At 41.4% G+C, this 17,903-nt stretch overlaps 1 protein-coding gene across 7 annotated transcripts in view; it reads left to right on the forward strand.

The window, feature by feature from the left end:
* CCDC93 (CCC complex scaffolding subunit CCDC93) overlaps positions 1–17,903 on the forward strand; it is a 95,175-nt gene that overhangs the window by 49,247 nt on the left and 28,025 nt on the right. For 4 of the 7 annotated variants that reach the window (XM_072757574.1, XM_072757576.1, XM_072757577.1 and 1 more), the window contains 4 exons: positions 6,748–6,864; positions 12,500–12,562; positions 16,139–16,212; positions 17,416–17,497. In XM_072757574.1, coding sequence (XP_072613675.1) covers positions 6,748–6,864; positions 12,500–12,562; positions 16,139–16,212; positions 17,416–17,497 — 336 coding nt within the window. The remainder of the gene's footprint in view (positions 1–6,747; positions 6,865–12,499; positions 12,563–16,138; positions 16,213–17,415; positions 17,498–17,903) is intronic. The other 3 variants (XM_072757575.1, XM_072757578.1, XM_072757580.1) reach the window with 1 other exon arrangement.

Below are 17,903 nucleotides of genomic sequence, written 5' to 3' on the forward strand. Positions count from 1 at the left end.
AATTGACAATTGACAGAAATTGTCTTGAATTGTCTTGAAATTGTATCTTTTTGTAGCACGGTGGGGTGGGGGGCCATGTGGGAGGCAGTTGGGGGAGTGGAGGAGCTCAGGTAATTAGAGCTGGTTGTAGCCAAAAAAAGTAATGGCCAGGGTATATGGTCAGGGATGCCATACAAAAACACAAAGGAAAGAAAGTCTCTAGAGAATGCACATAGAGAAACAACAACCACATTTGATGAGAGTAGATTTTGTCCCTCTCTACCATGATAATTTATATCCACTATGATGCAACCAGCAAAGAAAGCTACCTCTTAAGTTCTGCCACTTGCTCACCTGGACAGTATGCCATGTAGGAGCCTTTTGTTTGCAAATGATAGAAGCTGCTCAGAATGGGATAAGCAAAAAGGAGTGTTTATCAGCTGCCATACTAGGAGGTCCATGAATGTAAGAGTCCCAGGGACTTAAACAGCCTTGTGTCGGTCATCTCTCTGCGCTTGCTCCACTCTGTATCTCTCTGTTGTCACCTGGCCTATCAGTCTTCTCGCTCCCTCTCCCCTTCTGTGTGTAAAGTCCTAAGGATGATCTCTCTGTTTGGCATGGCTTGGTCACATATTCCTCTGTGGGCCAATTGTTCTGGCCAGGCGGTGGCCAGCCTCTTGATTGGCATCCCATCTGGAATAAGAAAGAATAAGTGATAGTGGTCCCCCACAGGAGCTGTTATAAATCAAAGGATGCTAGGCACACACAATGGCCAGCTCCTACTCAGGGAATTTGTCTAACTAGATTGGATGAGATTGACCCAATAGAGTCAGTTGTTAATGTGTCATACACCCTCTTGTGGTAATAGTCTTTGTGTTGTTATTTCTCTATCCTAGTTTTATATTTCCAATTAGGGCTATTCCAGTTAGCTTTTTCAAACATTTATAAAGAAAATTGGTATCAAGGACGCCTGGATGGCTCAGCAGTTTAGCGTCGCCTTCAGCCTGGGATGTGATCCTGGAGACCTGGGATCAAGTTCCATGTTGGGCTCCTGCATGGAGCCTGCTTCTCCCTCTGCTTGTGTCTCTGCCTCTCTCCCTGGTCTCATGAATAAATAAGACCTTTAAAAAATGGTATCATTTTGGAGATATTTAAGTCTTCAGCCTGACTTCTTTTCTGCCAGAGAACTGATAGAGTTGAGCTTCTAGATGGAGAGATTTCCTCTTGCAACAAATACCTGTTGAGCTCACACTGTGTCCTAGGCAGTATCAGATGTGGGGAGCAGGGCAGAGCCAGGAGGAAGATGTGGAGGCTGCCTCCAAGAGCTCCTAGTTGGGGGTCAGTCGACCCATAAAAACAAATTACAGAATAATAAAATCTGTCTGATCTCAAATGGATGGCAGTTGCTACTTGGTTTGTGTTGTTATTTGAAGTGTCAGTATGTGCCCAAAGCAAAGTGGTTGGTGTATATGAAGTTAATAATTGAACTTCTCCTGATAATAAACAGGCTGAGAAAATACCACATTCCAGGGACCTTGCTGAGATTAGCAGATCATGGGAACCTTAGCAACTGGGAAACACTGACTACTTTGTTAGAAGAATCAGGCCTGAAGTAGAACCAGCATGATTGCTAATCCATGTAGATATGAGTGTTTCTAATCCCATCAGCGGCTCACCGCAGAAAAGCATTCTTACCACATTAGCATGTGGAGCTAGGAAAAAAATTCAGGACAAAGGAGGAGTTGCCCTCTTGGGAACCTGCTATGACCACAGATAGGAAAAAGGGTTTTGGTTTTTTTCCAGGAGTGAATTTTTATACTCCTTTCTGGAATGCATTTCTTCACACAAGGTCACAAGTATTAGACAAATCATACCCTAAATCTGTAAATGTCTGGAGGGCCAAGATTTCATCTTTCATCTCTATATCTTTGTTGCCTAATGCATAATAAATGCTCACTGGAGGCTGACAAGTGACTACAAGATTGTGCAGGGACTCACCCAGTGGCCAGGAAGGGTGACTTTTCTTCCTAAGAATAAGAAGGGCTCTTCTGTGATGTCATGTGGCTCGACTCCTGGTAGTCTCCTTCTGAGCACTGTGGACCATGCTCTATTTCATTTGCCTGAACCGGTCTCCCAGGACTAGGATGTCTGCTCTCAGTGAGGACTGGGGTCATTGTACATCCCCAGTGTCTAACATAATAGACTTTTCATCAACATTTGTTGAAGGGAGGAAAAAGGGAAGGAAGATAGAAGAAGGAATAAGAAGAGTTTTCAAAACTCTCTCTGTGGCACAATTTAGGCTTGGAGAGAATTTGGAGGATAACACCTTTATTTGTGAATGAGTCAGTTTTACCTGACTAGTCTGTAGAGGTCCAGAGGTAAGGTCTGTGTCTTTTTCTATGTCCTCACTGCCTACCATTGTGCCTCACACATAATAGGATCTGAGTAAGGGCTAACTGAAGTAAGCAAAGGAAGGTGAGATAGATTTAAAACTGGAATCTGAATTTAGAAATTAAGAGGAACACTATACATCTGGAGAGAATAATGCAAAATATGTGGGGTTTCTAAAATATCCAGAATTTCTTAAAACCTGAGGGACTGATGCACTAACACAGTAACAGCAAAAAAAAAAAAAAAAAGGAAGAAGAAGAAAATGGTGTCTGCTTTTTAAAAAATAAGTATTTTGGGATGCCTGGGTGACTCAGTTGATTAAGTGTCTGACTCTTGATTTCAGAGTGTCAGCTCAGGTCATGATTTCAGGGTTGTGAGATTGAGCCCCATGTCATGCTCTGCACTCAGTGGCGTGTCTACTTGAGATTCTCTCTCCCTCTTCCTCTCCCCTAACCCTGCCTCCTTCATGCACACAATTAATTAATTAACAGATTACCTGTTAATTTGCTTTCAAAGAAGGGTTCATCAAGGTGCCAGAAACTGAAGTCCATCTGTTCAGGACAGAGAACTATATCATGAGATAGGGATCTTTCTTACTGACAGCTTTGAGACCATAGTTTAGTGGAAGGGGGGAGGTAATATAGGAGAGATTCCTATTTTAGGAAGAAGGTTGATATGTGGATAACCTTTGGGGTCTCTTTCATTATAAAAGTATATAGTTTTAGCTAAAGTAATCATTTTTTGTTTCTCTTGGGAATTTACTATTTTGAACCAGACTAATATTATTGAATGACATTTAAATCTGGTTCCCCTAACAGTGGAAGTTGTGAATATCTGTCAATTATTAGGAAACATTGAATCTGCACTAGAAGTCGTCTTAATCCACACTGTGGTTTTGAAAGCACGTTCTTAATCTGCAATTGTTGAACAAAATTAGATTGGTTCTTTAGCCCTCCCTCCAGTGTAAACACAAATGGAATATTTGTAGATGATTGGCATTCCTTGAGAGATACTGCACTTTTTAGGTAGAAATCAGTTAAGATGCCCCAAGGATTTAAATTATTTTTATGTCAAGAATTTACTATAAAGTTTCCTCTCCTGTTCTCCATCTGTCCAACTTTGTCTCGTCCTTCCAGATCCAACTTTGTCATCTTTAATTTCCTTCTCACTGTGGCTCTTAGTGACCAGATTGCCAGATGCTCTAAAGACCTGTTTCTGCCTTTATTCATCTCCAGGTTGCTTAACAAAAAATCTGTTTGAAAAATAGAGCTATCAGCTTTCCATTGACTAGTTAAGATTCTTCAGTTCAGCTCTAGAATAAACGATTATATCGGCACAAAAATAACTTCCTTTTAAACAAAGCACTTTGCATAGCACCATCTCTAGACTCAGAGGCAAACAAAGGAAACTACAAATCCATATGAACTTATTATAGGCATGTTTATGTGCATATTATTTTAATTGGGCTAGAGAAATGTCAGATATGGAAATGGCACTTAATGTTCTGATATTAATGTACATTACTGCTTTGCAGATTCAAATTTAAGGGACTGCACTTAGCAATGAGAATTGCTACCTATAAATAAGAGAAAGGATTTTGAAAACCCATGTCTACTCAGAGCATATATCATAACAGATACAGTAAGTTTGTATAGTGACTTCAAGGTTCTTTCTGTGCACTGTAAGTATTTTCTCTCTGTGTGTATGGTTCTCTGAATTGCTTGTCTAGTAAAAGAGTGGAATCAGAACTTTCTTCTCTCAGTGTTATATAAGGGATAGGTGGGCCACTCCACTGACTGGAGCTCCTTGCTAATAAGGCTGTGGTTGGCACCAATATATGATTCCCAAGTGAGCCAGGCACTTTAAAGTAGTGGTTCTCAAAATTTTTAGTTTCAGGACCCTTTAAGAACTCTTTAAAACTACTGAGGTCTCAATAGCTTACATATTAATTAATTTTACAAAGAACAATGGTAAATGCTTTATATATTAACATCAAAGCAATGATATCACATGACATATGACATCTGGAAAACACTGTATAATCATGAGAGAATGAGAATGAAAAAAATGACAGTATTATCGTGAAAAAGATTTTGACCTTTAAGGCCCTTGTGAGGGTCTTGAGGGACCATGTGGCTAAAAATTAAATCTAGATAGAAAGATTGTAAAGAGAGAGAAAAAAAGAAAGATAGCCAACCAGCCTGGAAACCTTATTTCCAGATATCAAGATAGATACTGATCTTCCTGCAAGAAGCATTCTTGGAAGTGAAGTCAGAGGTCTTGATTTTAAAACAAAGTTGTATGTATGTCAGGTAGGTGAAGAAGCTGGGTGGCAAATGCACTTTTCATTATCTTGGGACCTTGGCCGTAAAGGCAATTCATCAGCAGGAAAGCCTGCTGAAAACTGGAGACGCCATCCAAGCCAGGTCAAAGGTGCAGAACAGCACTGAAGGAGAATGTGCTTGCCGGGACAAACTGGAGGAAGTCTGGAGGGTTAGCGAGACACTGATCCCCTGGAGCCTGCCTGCCCACAACTAAGCCTGGTCCAGAGCCACACTGGCAAGTTGGAGGAGGTCAGGATATTCAAGATAGTCCTGATATCAGGGACATAACCTGGGGATAGTTCTAATGAATGGGGAATTCTATTTCAGATGTCAATAAATCATGAGCTAGAAGGCTTATGTAATTCTACCAGCTAAGTTAAATGCTCTGAGGATGGGCCAGAGACATGCTGGAAATCAGTGTCCAGGAATGAGTTGGATGTTAAAACCCAAATCTGAAGATGAACTGTAAGGAAAAGCTATTAAATATATAGCAGGCCAAAATGGCCAAATTAGTAGCGTAATTCAGGGTGACATCGTAAAAGTAAGGAGATATAATTAGTTCATTATAATTCTGTTTCTGACAGGTGATTTGGAAATTGAGAGGGAGTGGTCCTTCCAATGCCTCCTTTTTTATACTTAAATCATTTTCAGAAATAGTTCTCCCTCCCTAAGCTACAGGTGTGGATATCTTAATATGACCAAATTAATTGTATTTCTAAAAATTAACTCCAATTCCAAGAGATTCAGATAAGCTGGAGTGCGTTAGTTGACATTTTCTAAAGTCCCAGGTTTCAAGGCTAGATATGTTCAATACCAAATGCTTAGTTTTTCTAGTTCCTTTATGGCCCATCAGTCCAGGAGATGAAAAGCGATGTTCCTTACTGTTTTATGCAGCCGTATCCTGCTGGTTGTTCCCCACCTCCGGAACCATTAAGTCGCAAAAACTCATCATTTGTTAGTAGTGCTGCTGAATTATTCAGGGAGATCCTTAACCAAAATAAATGGTGACTATTCCATCCAATTTCTCCTCTTCCCTACTTTCCCATCTCTTTTCCCCTTGGGCAAATCTTCCAAACTTTCAAGCTTATGATCACTTTTAAAACAGGCAGGGAAAATTGAATACCCAAATAGTTGTGTTGCATTTGGGCAGTGCTTAGTCTGAAACATTTTTTACTTCCAGTAAAAAATGGAAATGTGGAAATGGGCATTTGTTTAATAGCGCTCATCTGAGCTTTTTTGTGGTCATCTAAGAAGTGTTGAAAGGACTCCTGTTAGAATAAGATTGACCTTTTAATTTGTCTTGAGGCTGATGTTTGTATTCAGTGTCCATACCAAGCTACCTCCTCTTTTGCATGGTTTCTCAGTGCTGTTGCTGCATTCACCCAGAAATCTCTCCCTTTGAGTCCTGACAGATCTCTGCTTCCTGCTCAACCCTTTTCTCCCTCCCCTCTTCACATTCGGTTCAGGAATCTCCTACTGGCCAGTTAGCATCTTCCATCCTTCTCAAATCTATCCTCTGTGAACACCAAAGAGAAGAAATAAGAAATGGTTAAAAGGCAATGGACCCAAAGATGGGGAGAAATAAGTCAATAGGCCATTGCTTTTCATTATAAATGCTCCAGACAGTTAAACTTTTTGATCATATACTTATAATACTTCAGTGAAAGTGAATTATTTCATCATTCTTGATCACTCCAGAGTGGTCTTACAAAAATATTGATATGACCATGTTATTCTTCTGTTTAAAACCCTTTGATGGTGCCTATTGCCTATATGATACCAATGTAACTGTATACAGTTATATATTCGTCTGCTTCTGCACACACTGTTCTCTCTGCCAGGAATGTAGGTTCTGTTTGTAAGGATCTTGGTCATTGTGTCAGAATCTTTTATCTGGACATGGGTTTTGCATAGGACCCCATGGCTGTACTGGCTTAGTCGTGACAGGCTGCTGAGTAGTGCTCTGCCTAGGTGGAGCAGGGATGGGTCAGTCTTATGTACACTGAGGTAGGCTAATGAAATCCTTTGGGCTTACTCTCCCTGTTTCCCACAGCAGTCTGAGCTGTCAGCCGAAGAAAGTCCAGAAAAATTAGGAACCTCCCAACTACATCATCGAAAAGTCATCTCCTTGAACAAACAGATTCTGCAGAAGACCAAACATCTGGAAGAGGTTGGTGTTTTCTTTTTATATTTTAATTCAAGTAAAATGAAACTATTTTTCAAGGGAGAAACTAGTGAAGGAGTGAAGATCTTCATGTTAGAATGAAGGCTCAAGAACAGGAGTTAGCATATGGCAGCCCTTGGGCCAATCCAGCTGCCACCAGTTTTCATAAGTAAGGTTTTATTGGGATACATGCACATCCATTTTCTGTGACTGCTTTCAAGCTCCAGGGGCAGCACTAAGTAGTTGCAGCAGAGACCATGTGGCCCAGAAAGCCTAAAATATTTATTATCTGGCCCTTTCCAAATGTGACTCACGAAACCTAAAATATTTACCATCTGGCCCAAACTGAAAAAATTTGCCAACCTCTGTTCTAGAGGATCACAATACAAGAATAACATTTATTGATTCACAAATGTTCACTGAACACTGCTCTATGCTAGGCACAAAACTAGCTGTGGAGATGAATGAAGAACAGGTTATCCCTGCTTTCAAGGATCTTAAGGTAGCACTGAGCGAACATATAATAAACAAATACATCACATACAACGTCATTTAATTATAGCTGTGATAAGTGCTTGAAGGAGATGTCTAGGAGGCTAAAGTGGAGAGACTTGACTTCAGCTGAAAAGATGAAGAGGTGTTTGCTGGGGAGGAAGTCTATGGAAAGTATGTGGGGGCTTAGGTGGGAATTTATGGAACAACATGAACCAAGACTTGGGAGAGGAAGGGTGCTGTCCAATTTCTGTTTTGTGGCTAGAGAATCATGAATGATGTAGTTGGTTGGCAAAGTCTGATCAAACAGGACCTCCTAAGCCCTGATAAGATCACTGGAAGCCATTGGAAGGTTTAAGTAAGGGAGTGGCATGATCAGATTTGCATGTTTCATATACCATTCTGTTTGCTGTTTGAGCATGAACTGACCATTAGGATGCTGATCCAATAGTCTAGACTGTTGATGGCTTTCCACAAATGGAGGAAACAAGATCATTTTTAAGGGCATGTTAGGGCATGGTATTCTGTAACCTTGGTGATGGATGGAACTATTTTAGGAAGACCTTCCTGTATTCATTCCGGAAAGTAGACATAAGAGACAACTATGGAGTTTGACTCAGAAACAGTCAATACAGGATAAAAAGTTGTTACATGCTTTAGTTGAATTGGCAATAAGCTTTAATTAATTAGAAAAGCACATGTGGCAGAAGATTATGGGAATGAATATGGCTTGATTTCCAAAAATATGTGCCACTTGATGTTTTGAACATGTATATTTTTTACGTTTCCAAGTCCCACCTATTCAAAAGATGTTAATACATCAAATGGTCTTGCTCATTTTTTGTTTGAATTTGTTCTATTAGAATTTGTTCTACCATAGTTGAACAAAACAGTTGGTTGGTTTTACCAAAATGCCCTGGATCATAAGCAAAACAAAGATGCAAGGATTGACTGTGTCTTGATTTCAGCTTGATAATTTATTTAGACATTTTAATTCTTAGCTCAGAGCTTATTACTCCTGACCTTTGCCATTGTGATAAGAACCTGAAAGTGATTGGTTCAAAAAAAGCTCATCACAGAATCAAGATGAGCATGAACCAAGGATGATGCTTCTTTACCTTAATGTCTTTATCCTCATGAGAGAGGATAGTTTTGAAGATACTGCAGACCCCTTGAGCCCAAAGTATCGGAGCATGAAAAGATGTTTCTCTCTCATTTAAATTTTGGGAGAAAGAGTGCTGAACTTCATTGCAGTGGCAGTCCTGGAATATTCTTAGTTTAGCTGAAAGGGCAGTCCTCTCTGACCCTTGGGTCTATTCTGCAGTTGGTCCAGAACTGTGTTTACCATGAGCCTGTTATTCTTCGAGCACACTGCCTATATGTTGCACACTCTGTAAGGGACAGCAGTGATTATTGCTGCAAGTAGTGCTGTTAAAGATGACCAGCATGTGCAGTAGTCCCTGGCCACATAACTAGCTACCTGGATGAGGAAAATGAGATAGGGAGGGAGAGATTTGCCCAGGGTCACATATCACCTATGAGTTAGGGGGTCTCAGATGATGATAAGAAGAGAGAGCTCTTCAAGGATGAAATGAAAATATAAACAGGAATGCACTTTTGATAAACCAAAGCTTTATGCAGATATAAGGAATGAAAGATTAAAAAGTTTCTCAAATAAATGTAGAGGTGAATGTTTTATAAAGATTAAAAACCAGCATCAGCATTTTTGTCAACGCTCTTCTGAAAGTGATTTGAGCTATAAGAATATGCCTTTTTTGCCAGATAACTTGCTAATAAACCCATTTTAATTTGCACCATCCAATCAAAAAAAAAAATCTGCAGCCACTGAACTTTGTTACTAAGATTTAAATTTGAATTTGCTCCTCTACAAAAGGTTGCTTTTTCCTAAGTTTGCCCTTCTACAAAAAAGTTGCTTACCTCTGGGCTTGCTGGTCTGCAGAGTTCTTCACCTTCTAGTAGTTTCTGAATCTGCCAGTGGTTACAGGGACAGCAGACAAGCCTCTTGTGCAAGAATCCAGGTTCCTGGAGCTTCAGCCCCAGCTCCTTCCCCCGCCACCCTCCTGGACTGCCTCCCTGGCCACCTCACCCAGCCCTGTACATCCATCTCACACCCACTTCTTGTGGGGCGCTGAACAGCAAGTCATCGTGAGAGAGCATATATTCCACACCTGTGTGTGTGTGTGTGTGTGTGTGTGTGTGTGTGTGTGTAGGTCTGCCACATGCATTTTTTTGTCTCTTTCAATTTTTAATAACTTCAGCCACTTTTAAAAAAAAAACGTAGGTATAATACAAGCTCACTGTAAATAAACCAAATAATGTAGAACTATATAAAGATAAAAATGAGGGACACCTGGGTGGCTCAGTGGTTGAGCACCTGCCTTCAGCTCAGGGCGTGATCCTGGAGTCCCGGGATCAAGTCCCACATCGGCTCCCTGCATGGAGCCTGCTTCTCCCTGTGCTTGTGTCTCTGCCTCTCTGTGTGTGTGTCTCTCATGAATAAATAAATAAAATCTTAAAAAAAAAAAGATAAAAATGAAAGTTCCCTCCCCCCCCAAAAAAAATAATAAGTCTCCTTTTCTCTTGGGAAAAGCCACTGTTTGGAGACCTTTGCAAACACTTATATTTGTCCATTCACCTGGAGAGAATGTGTTGTCGGACTACAAAATCTAGGTTGTTTTCACTTATTCTGTTATAGATATCTCTCTGTCAGTAATAATAATGGCTAATACGGACTTTTTTACTAAGTAATTACAAAGTACTTTTCAAAACTAACTCAGTCTTTTCACACAACATCCTTCTAGAGGAGGTACTACTATTATCCTCATTTTATGAATAAGGAAACTGAGACACAGAAGTGTAGTAGTTTTGCCTGTGACCACACAGCTTACTAACGGTGAAACCAAACTTTTGAATATACAGATGTACCTCATTGTTTTGAATTGACTGTATAGTATGACATAGTGTGTATGTACTATAATTTACTGTACCTGTCCCTTCCCCTGTTCATGGGTATGTAGGTTGTTTCAGGGTTTTCCCCCACAACTGCAAATCTATGCTACCATGAACATCTTTGTACAGTTGCCTTTGTGCAAATATGTAAGTATTTGTGGAAGATAGATTTTAGAAAGTAGAAGTGCTAGGTCAAAATATATGCATTTTCTATTTTCCTAGAAACCAGCCAGTTATTCACCATTTTACCAATTTATAATTCTACCAGTAGTGTATGAGAGAATCCAAAACCTTTAAATCCAAGAACTCCTGTTCCAAAGTCATACAGGTGGAAAGCAACCAAGATGCACTCATGGCCTCAGTGACAGCCGCAAGGAGAGTCCTAGCCCAACCAAGAAATGGGAGGAGGGGCAAAGCAAGAGAAGGAGTAGAGTATCTTGTGGTCTGACAAGGGAATGTGCTGTGGAGGCATAGACTGGAACAAAGCTAGTAGGTAGCTGAGCAGAAACCTGAATTGAGGGGGGAAAGGGGAATCAAGAGAGGGAATGGTAACCCGCTGCTAATTTTGGGGGTAGGTCTAGGGGTTAATGATGAAGAAGAAAATGGGAGTAGGACAATCAATCATGAAGGATTCCAGCAAGATGAAAAGTAAGCTAAGCTATTGGTATATCCCCTGTTTGAGAAAAGATAGCCCCGTGAACAGATAGATGAGAGCTCTTATTAGTTAAATTAATTAAAGAGAAGAGATGAGTCTTCCCTTCTTAGCAAGCTATGTCCTTACCAAGATCCACCCACATGAGTCTTTGTTGTGAAGCCATCCTTAGACTCCCCAATGAGACAGACTTTTTCCTTGGGCCTCCCTAGGCCTGGCTCTGCCCCAGCTAGTCTCATACTCTAATCCCCCGGTTTACTGGTCCAGATCCTTGCCGGCAAGGACTGTGTCTCGTTCATCAACTCCTCCCACACACCTCATGTGAGCGGAGCATTCAGTAGATGTCAGATGGGCGGCTGGGTGGGTGCATTCATGAGAGGTGGGCAGGAATATGGGAAATGACAGGACCCCTTCCTGGAGCCACAAAAGAACTTAAAGAGTTCAACCGCTCATATTTCAAGAGAAAAGCTCTCCACAAATATTCTTCTCTACCAGTTATAGGTCAATGAAAGTCTCATCGCACAGATGGCCTCCTTTGCAAAGGGAAAAGCCAGAACCCACCTGCTCCCCTCCTTTATCACTCTTGCTCTCTACTTCAGTTGGCTTCTTGATAGGCCATGTTGGAAATGTAACCATCAGTCATGAAGACTAACTAGAAGCATGGTTTAGAAGCAATGATTTCTGAAGGTGGCATAATTCTCAATGGGTTGCTTACATGTTCAGGGATGGGGCAAGGTATTTTGAAGCAATCACTGAGAGTCTAGATAAGATTTCTCATTGTTAATTTGTACACAGGTAATAGCCAGAGTCTGAGGTCATTTTCTGCCCCTTCCCCTTTTCAAAAGTGGAAATGTACAAACCCTTTGAGCTCTTGATTAATGTTTTCAGATTTCTAAAAGTTTACAAACAGCACAAGGATATATCTTTTAGTGAGGAAAAGAGAAATGACATTTTCCTGATGTCAGTTTATAATTTTTTAACTTTGAACAGTAAAAGTAAGTCATTTTCTATCTCTTAGTGTTGAAGTCCTGAATTCTGTCTTCAATCTCAGATTGTTGTCAACCAGTTGTATTCTGTGCTAGAATCCCGGGTGCTGAAATGCAGTTTATATTCTGAGTACGGGCACTTTGGTTAAGTGAACGGACTATAGATGCACAGAAAAGTCAGACCTGGATTCGAATCCTGGCTTTATCAGTTAACAGCTGTGAAACTTCCCTTGAGTAACTTAACCCCTCTGAGTCTTTATTTGCTCATCTGTAAAACAAGAAAAATGTCTTCTTCCATCAAATATAAGGATTTAATGATAGGATTTGTGCAGAGTATCTAGTTTGTCACCTAACATGTAGTTGCTCCTAATTATATGAAGTTTTTTTCACTTGTCATTGGCAACCGTTCTGAAATTCCCCCATTGGCTCAGTTAAATCTGTTGAATTTCCATTTTCCCATCTGTGATATGGGAATACCACCCACAGCTCTGCTGTTGTGAGGATTGAATGAGAGCAGGTATCTTTTCCCTTTCTTTTACAGCTGCAGGCAAGTCATACCAGCCTACAAGCCAGATACGATGAAACAAAGCAAACTCTGACAGAGGTGAGTAGATTTTCAGAACTGCTTTTGACCCGCACCACTAATGGAATGCCCTGTGTCGTCAGTCTGTGTGGAGGAGTCACCGTCCCCTTCTCAGGACACAGGGCCACCTGGGGATGCAGGACAGACACATGGTGGTAGTCCATGACCCCTGCCATCAGTTTATCCATGCTGCCATGTTTAAAAGCCTCTGATCTTGGCAGGAGACCTTGCCATGGGCTCTGAGGCCCAGGAAGGGCTTTCTGAGGGAGGGCAGCCTGATGGGCAGAGCAAGGACTACACAGAGCTTGAAGTTCTGCCCACGGAAAGTGGGCCCTGCTCCTCTACAGCCTACAAACAGCAGATTGTAGAGTATCTTCAAAATACTGAAGTCCTAAAGAATGAGAAGGTTTCTTTTTATAAGATAAGAGAACTATAGAAGGCTGTAACTGGTTGTTCAGGATTGCTGGTTTTCTCCTCCGCGGGATGGGGGAGAGGGTCTCAGGAGGAGGAGGGCGGTGGGTGTATTTCAAGCCACATGATCTCTCTAACCTGGATTTCGAGTGTGCCATCTCCCATCAGCGTTACGGTGTTGTTTACCTCCCACTTCTCATTGCCTAGGCAACCAGGCCAGGGAAACAAATGCTTTTGATGCCAGGTCTGTCAGGAGGGAAGTGGAGATATTTCTGTCTCATGTTTCCATAGAAAGCTATCCTCATCTGGATCTGGAAAGGTCTCCTCATTGTGATTTTGGTACTTGAGCTCTGGCTGTCCTCTACAAGGGCCTCATACCGGGGGGGGGGGAGGGGGGGGCTTGTACTTTGTGAACCATATGGAAACAGGACTGATCTTCAAAGGCCTCTCTGAAACTGAGGCAGTCCCCTCTTGTCTTTAAATTTCACATTCTTGTTTCTGTAGCAGTATGTAACACTCAGTTCACTGCCTTGCTGTCAGCCTGACAAAACTTTTTAATTCTGACCTGGGCTAGTTGCTTCAGTTCTTGTCGGAATGTTTGAAAAGGGCAGGCAAAAGAATGAGAGTTAGAATGAATTTTTTTTCCTTCTTTCCAGAGATGTCTGTGTTGCATTTGGACAGAGGAGCTTTCTTTACACTGTTCGGGGGCTACATTCCTATGGGTTGGATGGCAGACTCCTGGGGTGGAACCCCTGCTGTTGTCTAAATGTTAATGCCACAGAGTGCCTGGCATGAAGTTTGCCAAGTCATGGATCAGTCTTTGTATGACCATCTGGGAAAGATTACCAGCAACGCGTCTTGATATCAATTTCCTAAGACAGTTACATGCCTTAGGATATAAATCCTAAGTGGCTATGAAGTAATTTTCTTTGTATTATACACTAAATCAGGTATTTGTTGAGCTCTTTTCATGTGCTGGAAAGGTAGAGAATGTAATTTAAGTCAACAATAGGAAGATAGTCTTATCCTCAACAAATAACAACAGTTTACTGGGCCACGTGTGCCGGGTGTGCTCTGGGCACCTCACTTGTACTGGCCCCCTGACCTTCCGTAACAATGCTAGCAGTGCGGGTAGCATCCCTGTTCTGCAGATGGGGACACAAAGCCATGCAGAGGGTGCCAGAATCCCAGCACTGGCTGTCTGGCACCTGAAGACCTCTCCAAGAGCTCACTATCCAGTAAGGCAGTCACACTAAATAAGTCCCATCTAGGAAAATGGGAAGATGTCCCAGACTTCATGTTCAGCAACTTCTGAAGTAGCCTGACTGGTCAGAACACTGAAGACCAGACTCCCAAATAAGTAATGAACCTCACCTTTGGGCCTCAGCCTCCTTATCTGTTCAAGTCAAGGATTGGGCAAAACGAGCACTCTGACCTCTCTCCCCCCAGTGTGCCCTGGTTCACCTTCTCAGCGATACCTGCCCTCCCAGGGTAACCTGGTGGCACTGAAAACTAGAGAAAACATTGAGTAAAGTATAACAAGGCAAAGAAGGCCAAGGACAGGTGACAGCACATGACACCTGCAAGGAGACTGTGTGCCCGTATATTGGTGGGCTCCCTGGTTCTAACCTGTCCACTTTTCAATTTCAGCAATCACAACTTGAATTTCCCGTGTGTGAGGTTGATTCTTTGTAGTATATGCAGTATTCTCTCCCATTTCTCTAAGGGCATTAATTGTGTTTCAAGTTTTTCTTGATCTATAAACCATTTCTTCAGATCAAAATTCATTTGTTCAGTTTTTCTTTCTCATTTGTGGTTTTATCTTTCTTCAGATGTTTATAATTCTTGGTGGTATGCTTATCTTTGATTCTGAAACTTCCTGTTACCAACTGTGTGGAGTCTCTATCCATTTCATGCAGCCTGCCCCATGTGATTATTCTGGAAGGGTGGTTCTACTGTTGGCTGAAATTAGCCAGTAGTAAGTGGTACTTGGGGCCTGGGCACTCCACGTTTCTCCTGGATCTTGCTGATTCTGGGAGCCTGCCTGCCTCTGGGGTTTGAACTCCAGCTCTCAGTCAAGGGAGCCAGGCTTCACTGCATAGCTCAGCTGGCTCTCCTACTGAGATGCCAGCCCTACAGACATCCTTTCTGTGTCTACTGATCCTACACAGCAGGCCTCCTCAGCCCTTCCTCTCTGTTGGCCATCTTCTTGTCCCTAAGGTACCTGCTTCTGTGTTTGAGGGTAATTGAGTTTTTTTAGGCCTTGAGGCAAGAAGGGCTGATTGCACCTTCTGCTCTTCTGTTTTCAGCTAGTTCCCTTGGAGGTTTTTTGACTTTTTTTTTTTTTTGGAGTGGTAACATAATTCACAGGGTTCAGAATTCAAAAAGTACAAAGGTTGTACCACTGTAACCCAACTATATAGTTACCATCTCCAGAGGGTAATCAGTCTTTTGTGATTCTTTTCAGAAATACTATATGCAGATACAAGTAACATATATATCCATTATACATGTATACATTCAGTGTGCACATTCCCTTACACACCTTGGAAAAACATGGAATCGATGTTTTTTATACATTCTTCCAGCGAACAGTAGATACTAGAGATCATCATAAAAGAACTGCTCTATTCTTACTTTTTTTTTTTAAGCAGCTTCACATTCTGTGATACCACTGTATACCTTAAAAATGGAAATCTGAATTTCTTTAAAATTTCTTTTTTAAAACCCTGACTCAGAAAAAAGAAAGTGAAATTATTCAAGAAGATGGATTTAACCCTACCCCTGCTAATAGCCATGACAATGGTATTGGGGAATTTCAACCAGCTCTGTCTCTCATAGCCTCATTTTATTTCCCCCTGCCTACAGATCTGCCAGAAAGCACCTGCTCTCAGCATCATTTTTGGCTTTCCACCCATTTGCTTTTGTGATTTAAAGCTATTGCCTAGGTTTCTTTTACCAACAGAATGTGTCTAAACAGGTCTGATTTTGACCTTACCATGTTGTACTCCCCACCCCCATCCTATTTCTCTTGTCCACCTATTTACTCAGTGTACAGCCAGGTCCGGTGAGCTTGGCCAGCTGCCAGAAGTGGGGCACAGATGTGAGTCGAGGGAGGGAGGACAGAAGTTCTCACTCTTCTGTCCTCCAAGTCCCTACCAATAGCACCTCCTTTCTCTCCCTCAGCTGAAGAGTTACAGTGAGAAACTGGACAAAGAACAAGCAGCCCTGGAGAAGATAGAATCCAAAGCTGATCCAAGGTAAGAGGTTTCATCATGTTTATTTTCTCCTTGAAGAAAGTAACTCTGCCAGTGCCTCATGGTTTATTTTGGTTGAGCACAGGACTAAGGAACCAAGGATCATTGCTTCCACCCCCATGCAGGTCATTTCCTTTCACACGCCTGAGCCACGCCTGGTCACTCCCCATTGCTCGAGCACATGCCAACATGTTGGGCTGCACTGAGCCGGCCACCTCCTTCTCCTGATTCCCCTTGGGAGCAGAAGCAGCACACTTTTAGCTTTGCTTTTGCTTTTTTTATTTTTCTGTTTTTAAGAGCCAAATAGTACATTCACAAAACAAAAAGGCATGTCAGCCCTGTACCCAAGCCACCCAGGTCTCCTCCCTGGAGTCAACCCTTGCTACCAGCTTTTTTACTGGTAACACTTCAGCCCTGCCTCTTTGGATTAAAGGTACAGTTTTGTGGGTTGTTGGGTTTTTTGTTTTGTTTTGTTTTAAACCAAGAAACAGCTGCCGGGCTTTTTTTTTTTTTTTTTTTAATTAATCGTCTTTAACAACTTAAATTACACATAAGACACACTTACGTTTGACCTTTTTAGCACCAAAGCAGTTAGGTGGTTAAGTATCACTCACTTGAATGATACTTTACATCATAAAAAGCTTCAGGCACAAATTCGGCAGTCCTAGATTTGAAGGACATTTTTAGCAAAGAAATAACCCACAGATTACTTGGCTTTATAATTAGAAACCCTTCTTTCAGGATAGAGAGCAAAGTACTGTCAAATACTTGACATTTTTATTTTCAAATTAATTCTTTTAATGACCCTGAGCAATTTTTTTTATGGAAATTAGAAATGGTTTGTGATACTGTCTGTTCCCTTTTTATGGAAATTAGAAATGGTTTGTGATACTGTCTGTGTTCTGAATACTGTTGAATAATCAATGCCAAGGAGATCCAGGACTCTTGAAACTCATTGATGTTTCTGCAGTTGACATTTTAATTCTGGATTCTGTGATGTTTGTTTGTTTGGATGTGGCCTGATGGACGTGGATATATAAATGAGTGATAATGTTAGTTAAATGGTAGTCATTATCATTTATGGAGAACCCATTAGACACCCTTGGGAGAGACAAAGGAAATTAAAAGCTGGGGACTTGGTTTTAGCTGTGATTCATAAAATCATAACGGCTTTCCATATGTCATTGTTTGGTCTTCTCTCTTTAGTATCCTGCAGAACTTGAGAGCACTCGTAGCCATGAATGAAAATCTGAAAAGTCAGGAACAAGAGTTTAAAGCACATTGTCGAGTAAGTGTTGCCTGATGTCAGCAGACCTTGAACCAAGACTCATGTGAAATCTCTTACCTTACTTCCACTTGTCCTGTCATGGCATCCTACTCAGGTGCCATCGAAAAAGTAGATTCATGGAGCAGCTTTGTCAGTTGCCTAAGATGAATAGGGTGCTATAGTAAGTGCCCCCCCAAGGGCACTGGAAGTGAGTTAGATTAGTGACTGGGCATGCCAGACTCCAAATTGAGAGCACAGTCTAATAAACACTGTTTTCTGATTTATAGACATACATATATTTAAAAGTCTTATTAAGTGTGAAAGAATAACACCATGTGAACTAGGGCTGTCCTGTAAACATGGGACAAGTCCTCGCTCCTGGTGGTCCAGCAGAGGGGTGGTGCAGGCACAAGTCCATTTTCTAGCT

Source organism: Vulpes vulpes, chromosome 5, assembly GCF_048418805.1.
Source record: "Vulpes vulpes isolate BD-2025 chromosome 5, VulVul3, whole genome shotgun sequence".
In the NCBI taxonomy this organism is placed as follows: Eukaryota; Metazoa; Chordata; class Mammalia; order Carnivora; family Canidae; genus Vulpes; species Vulpes vulpes.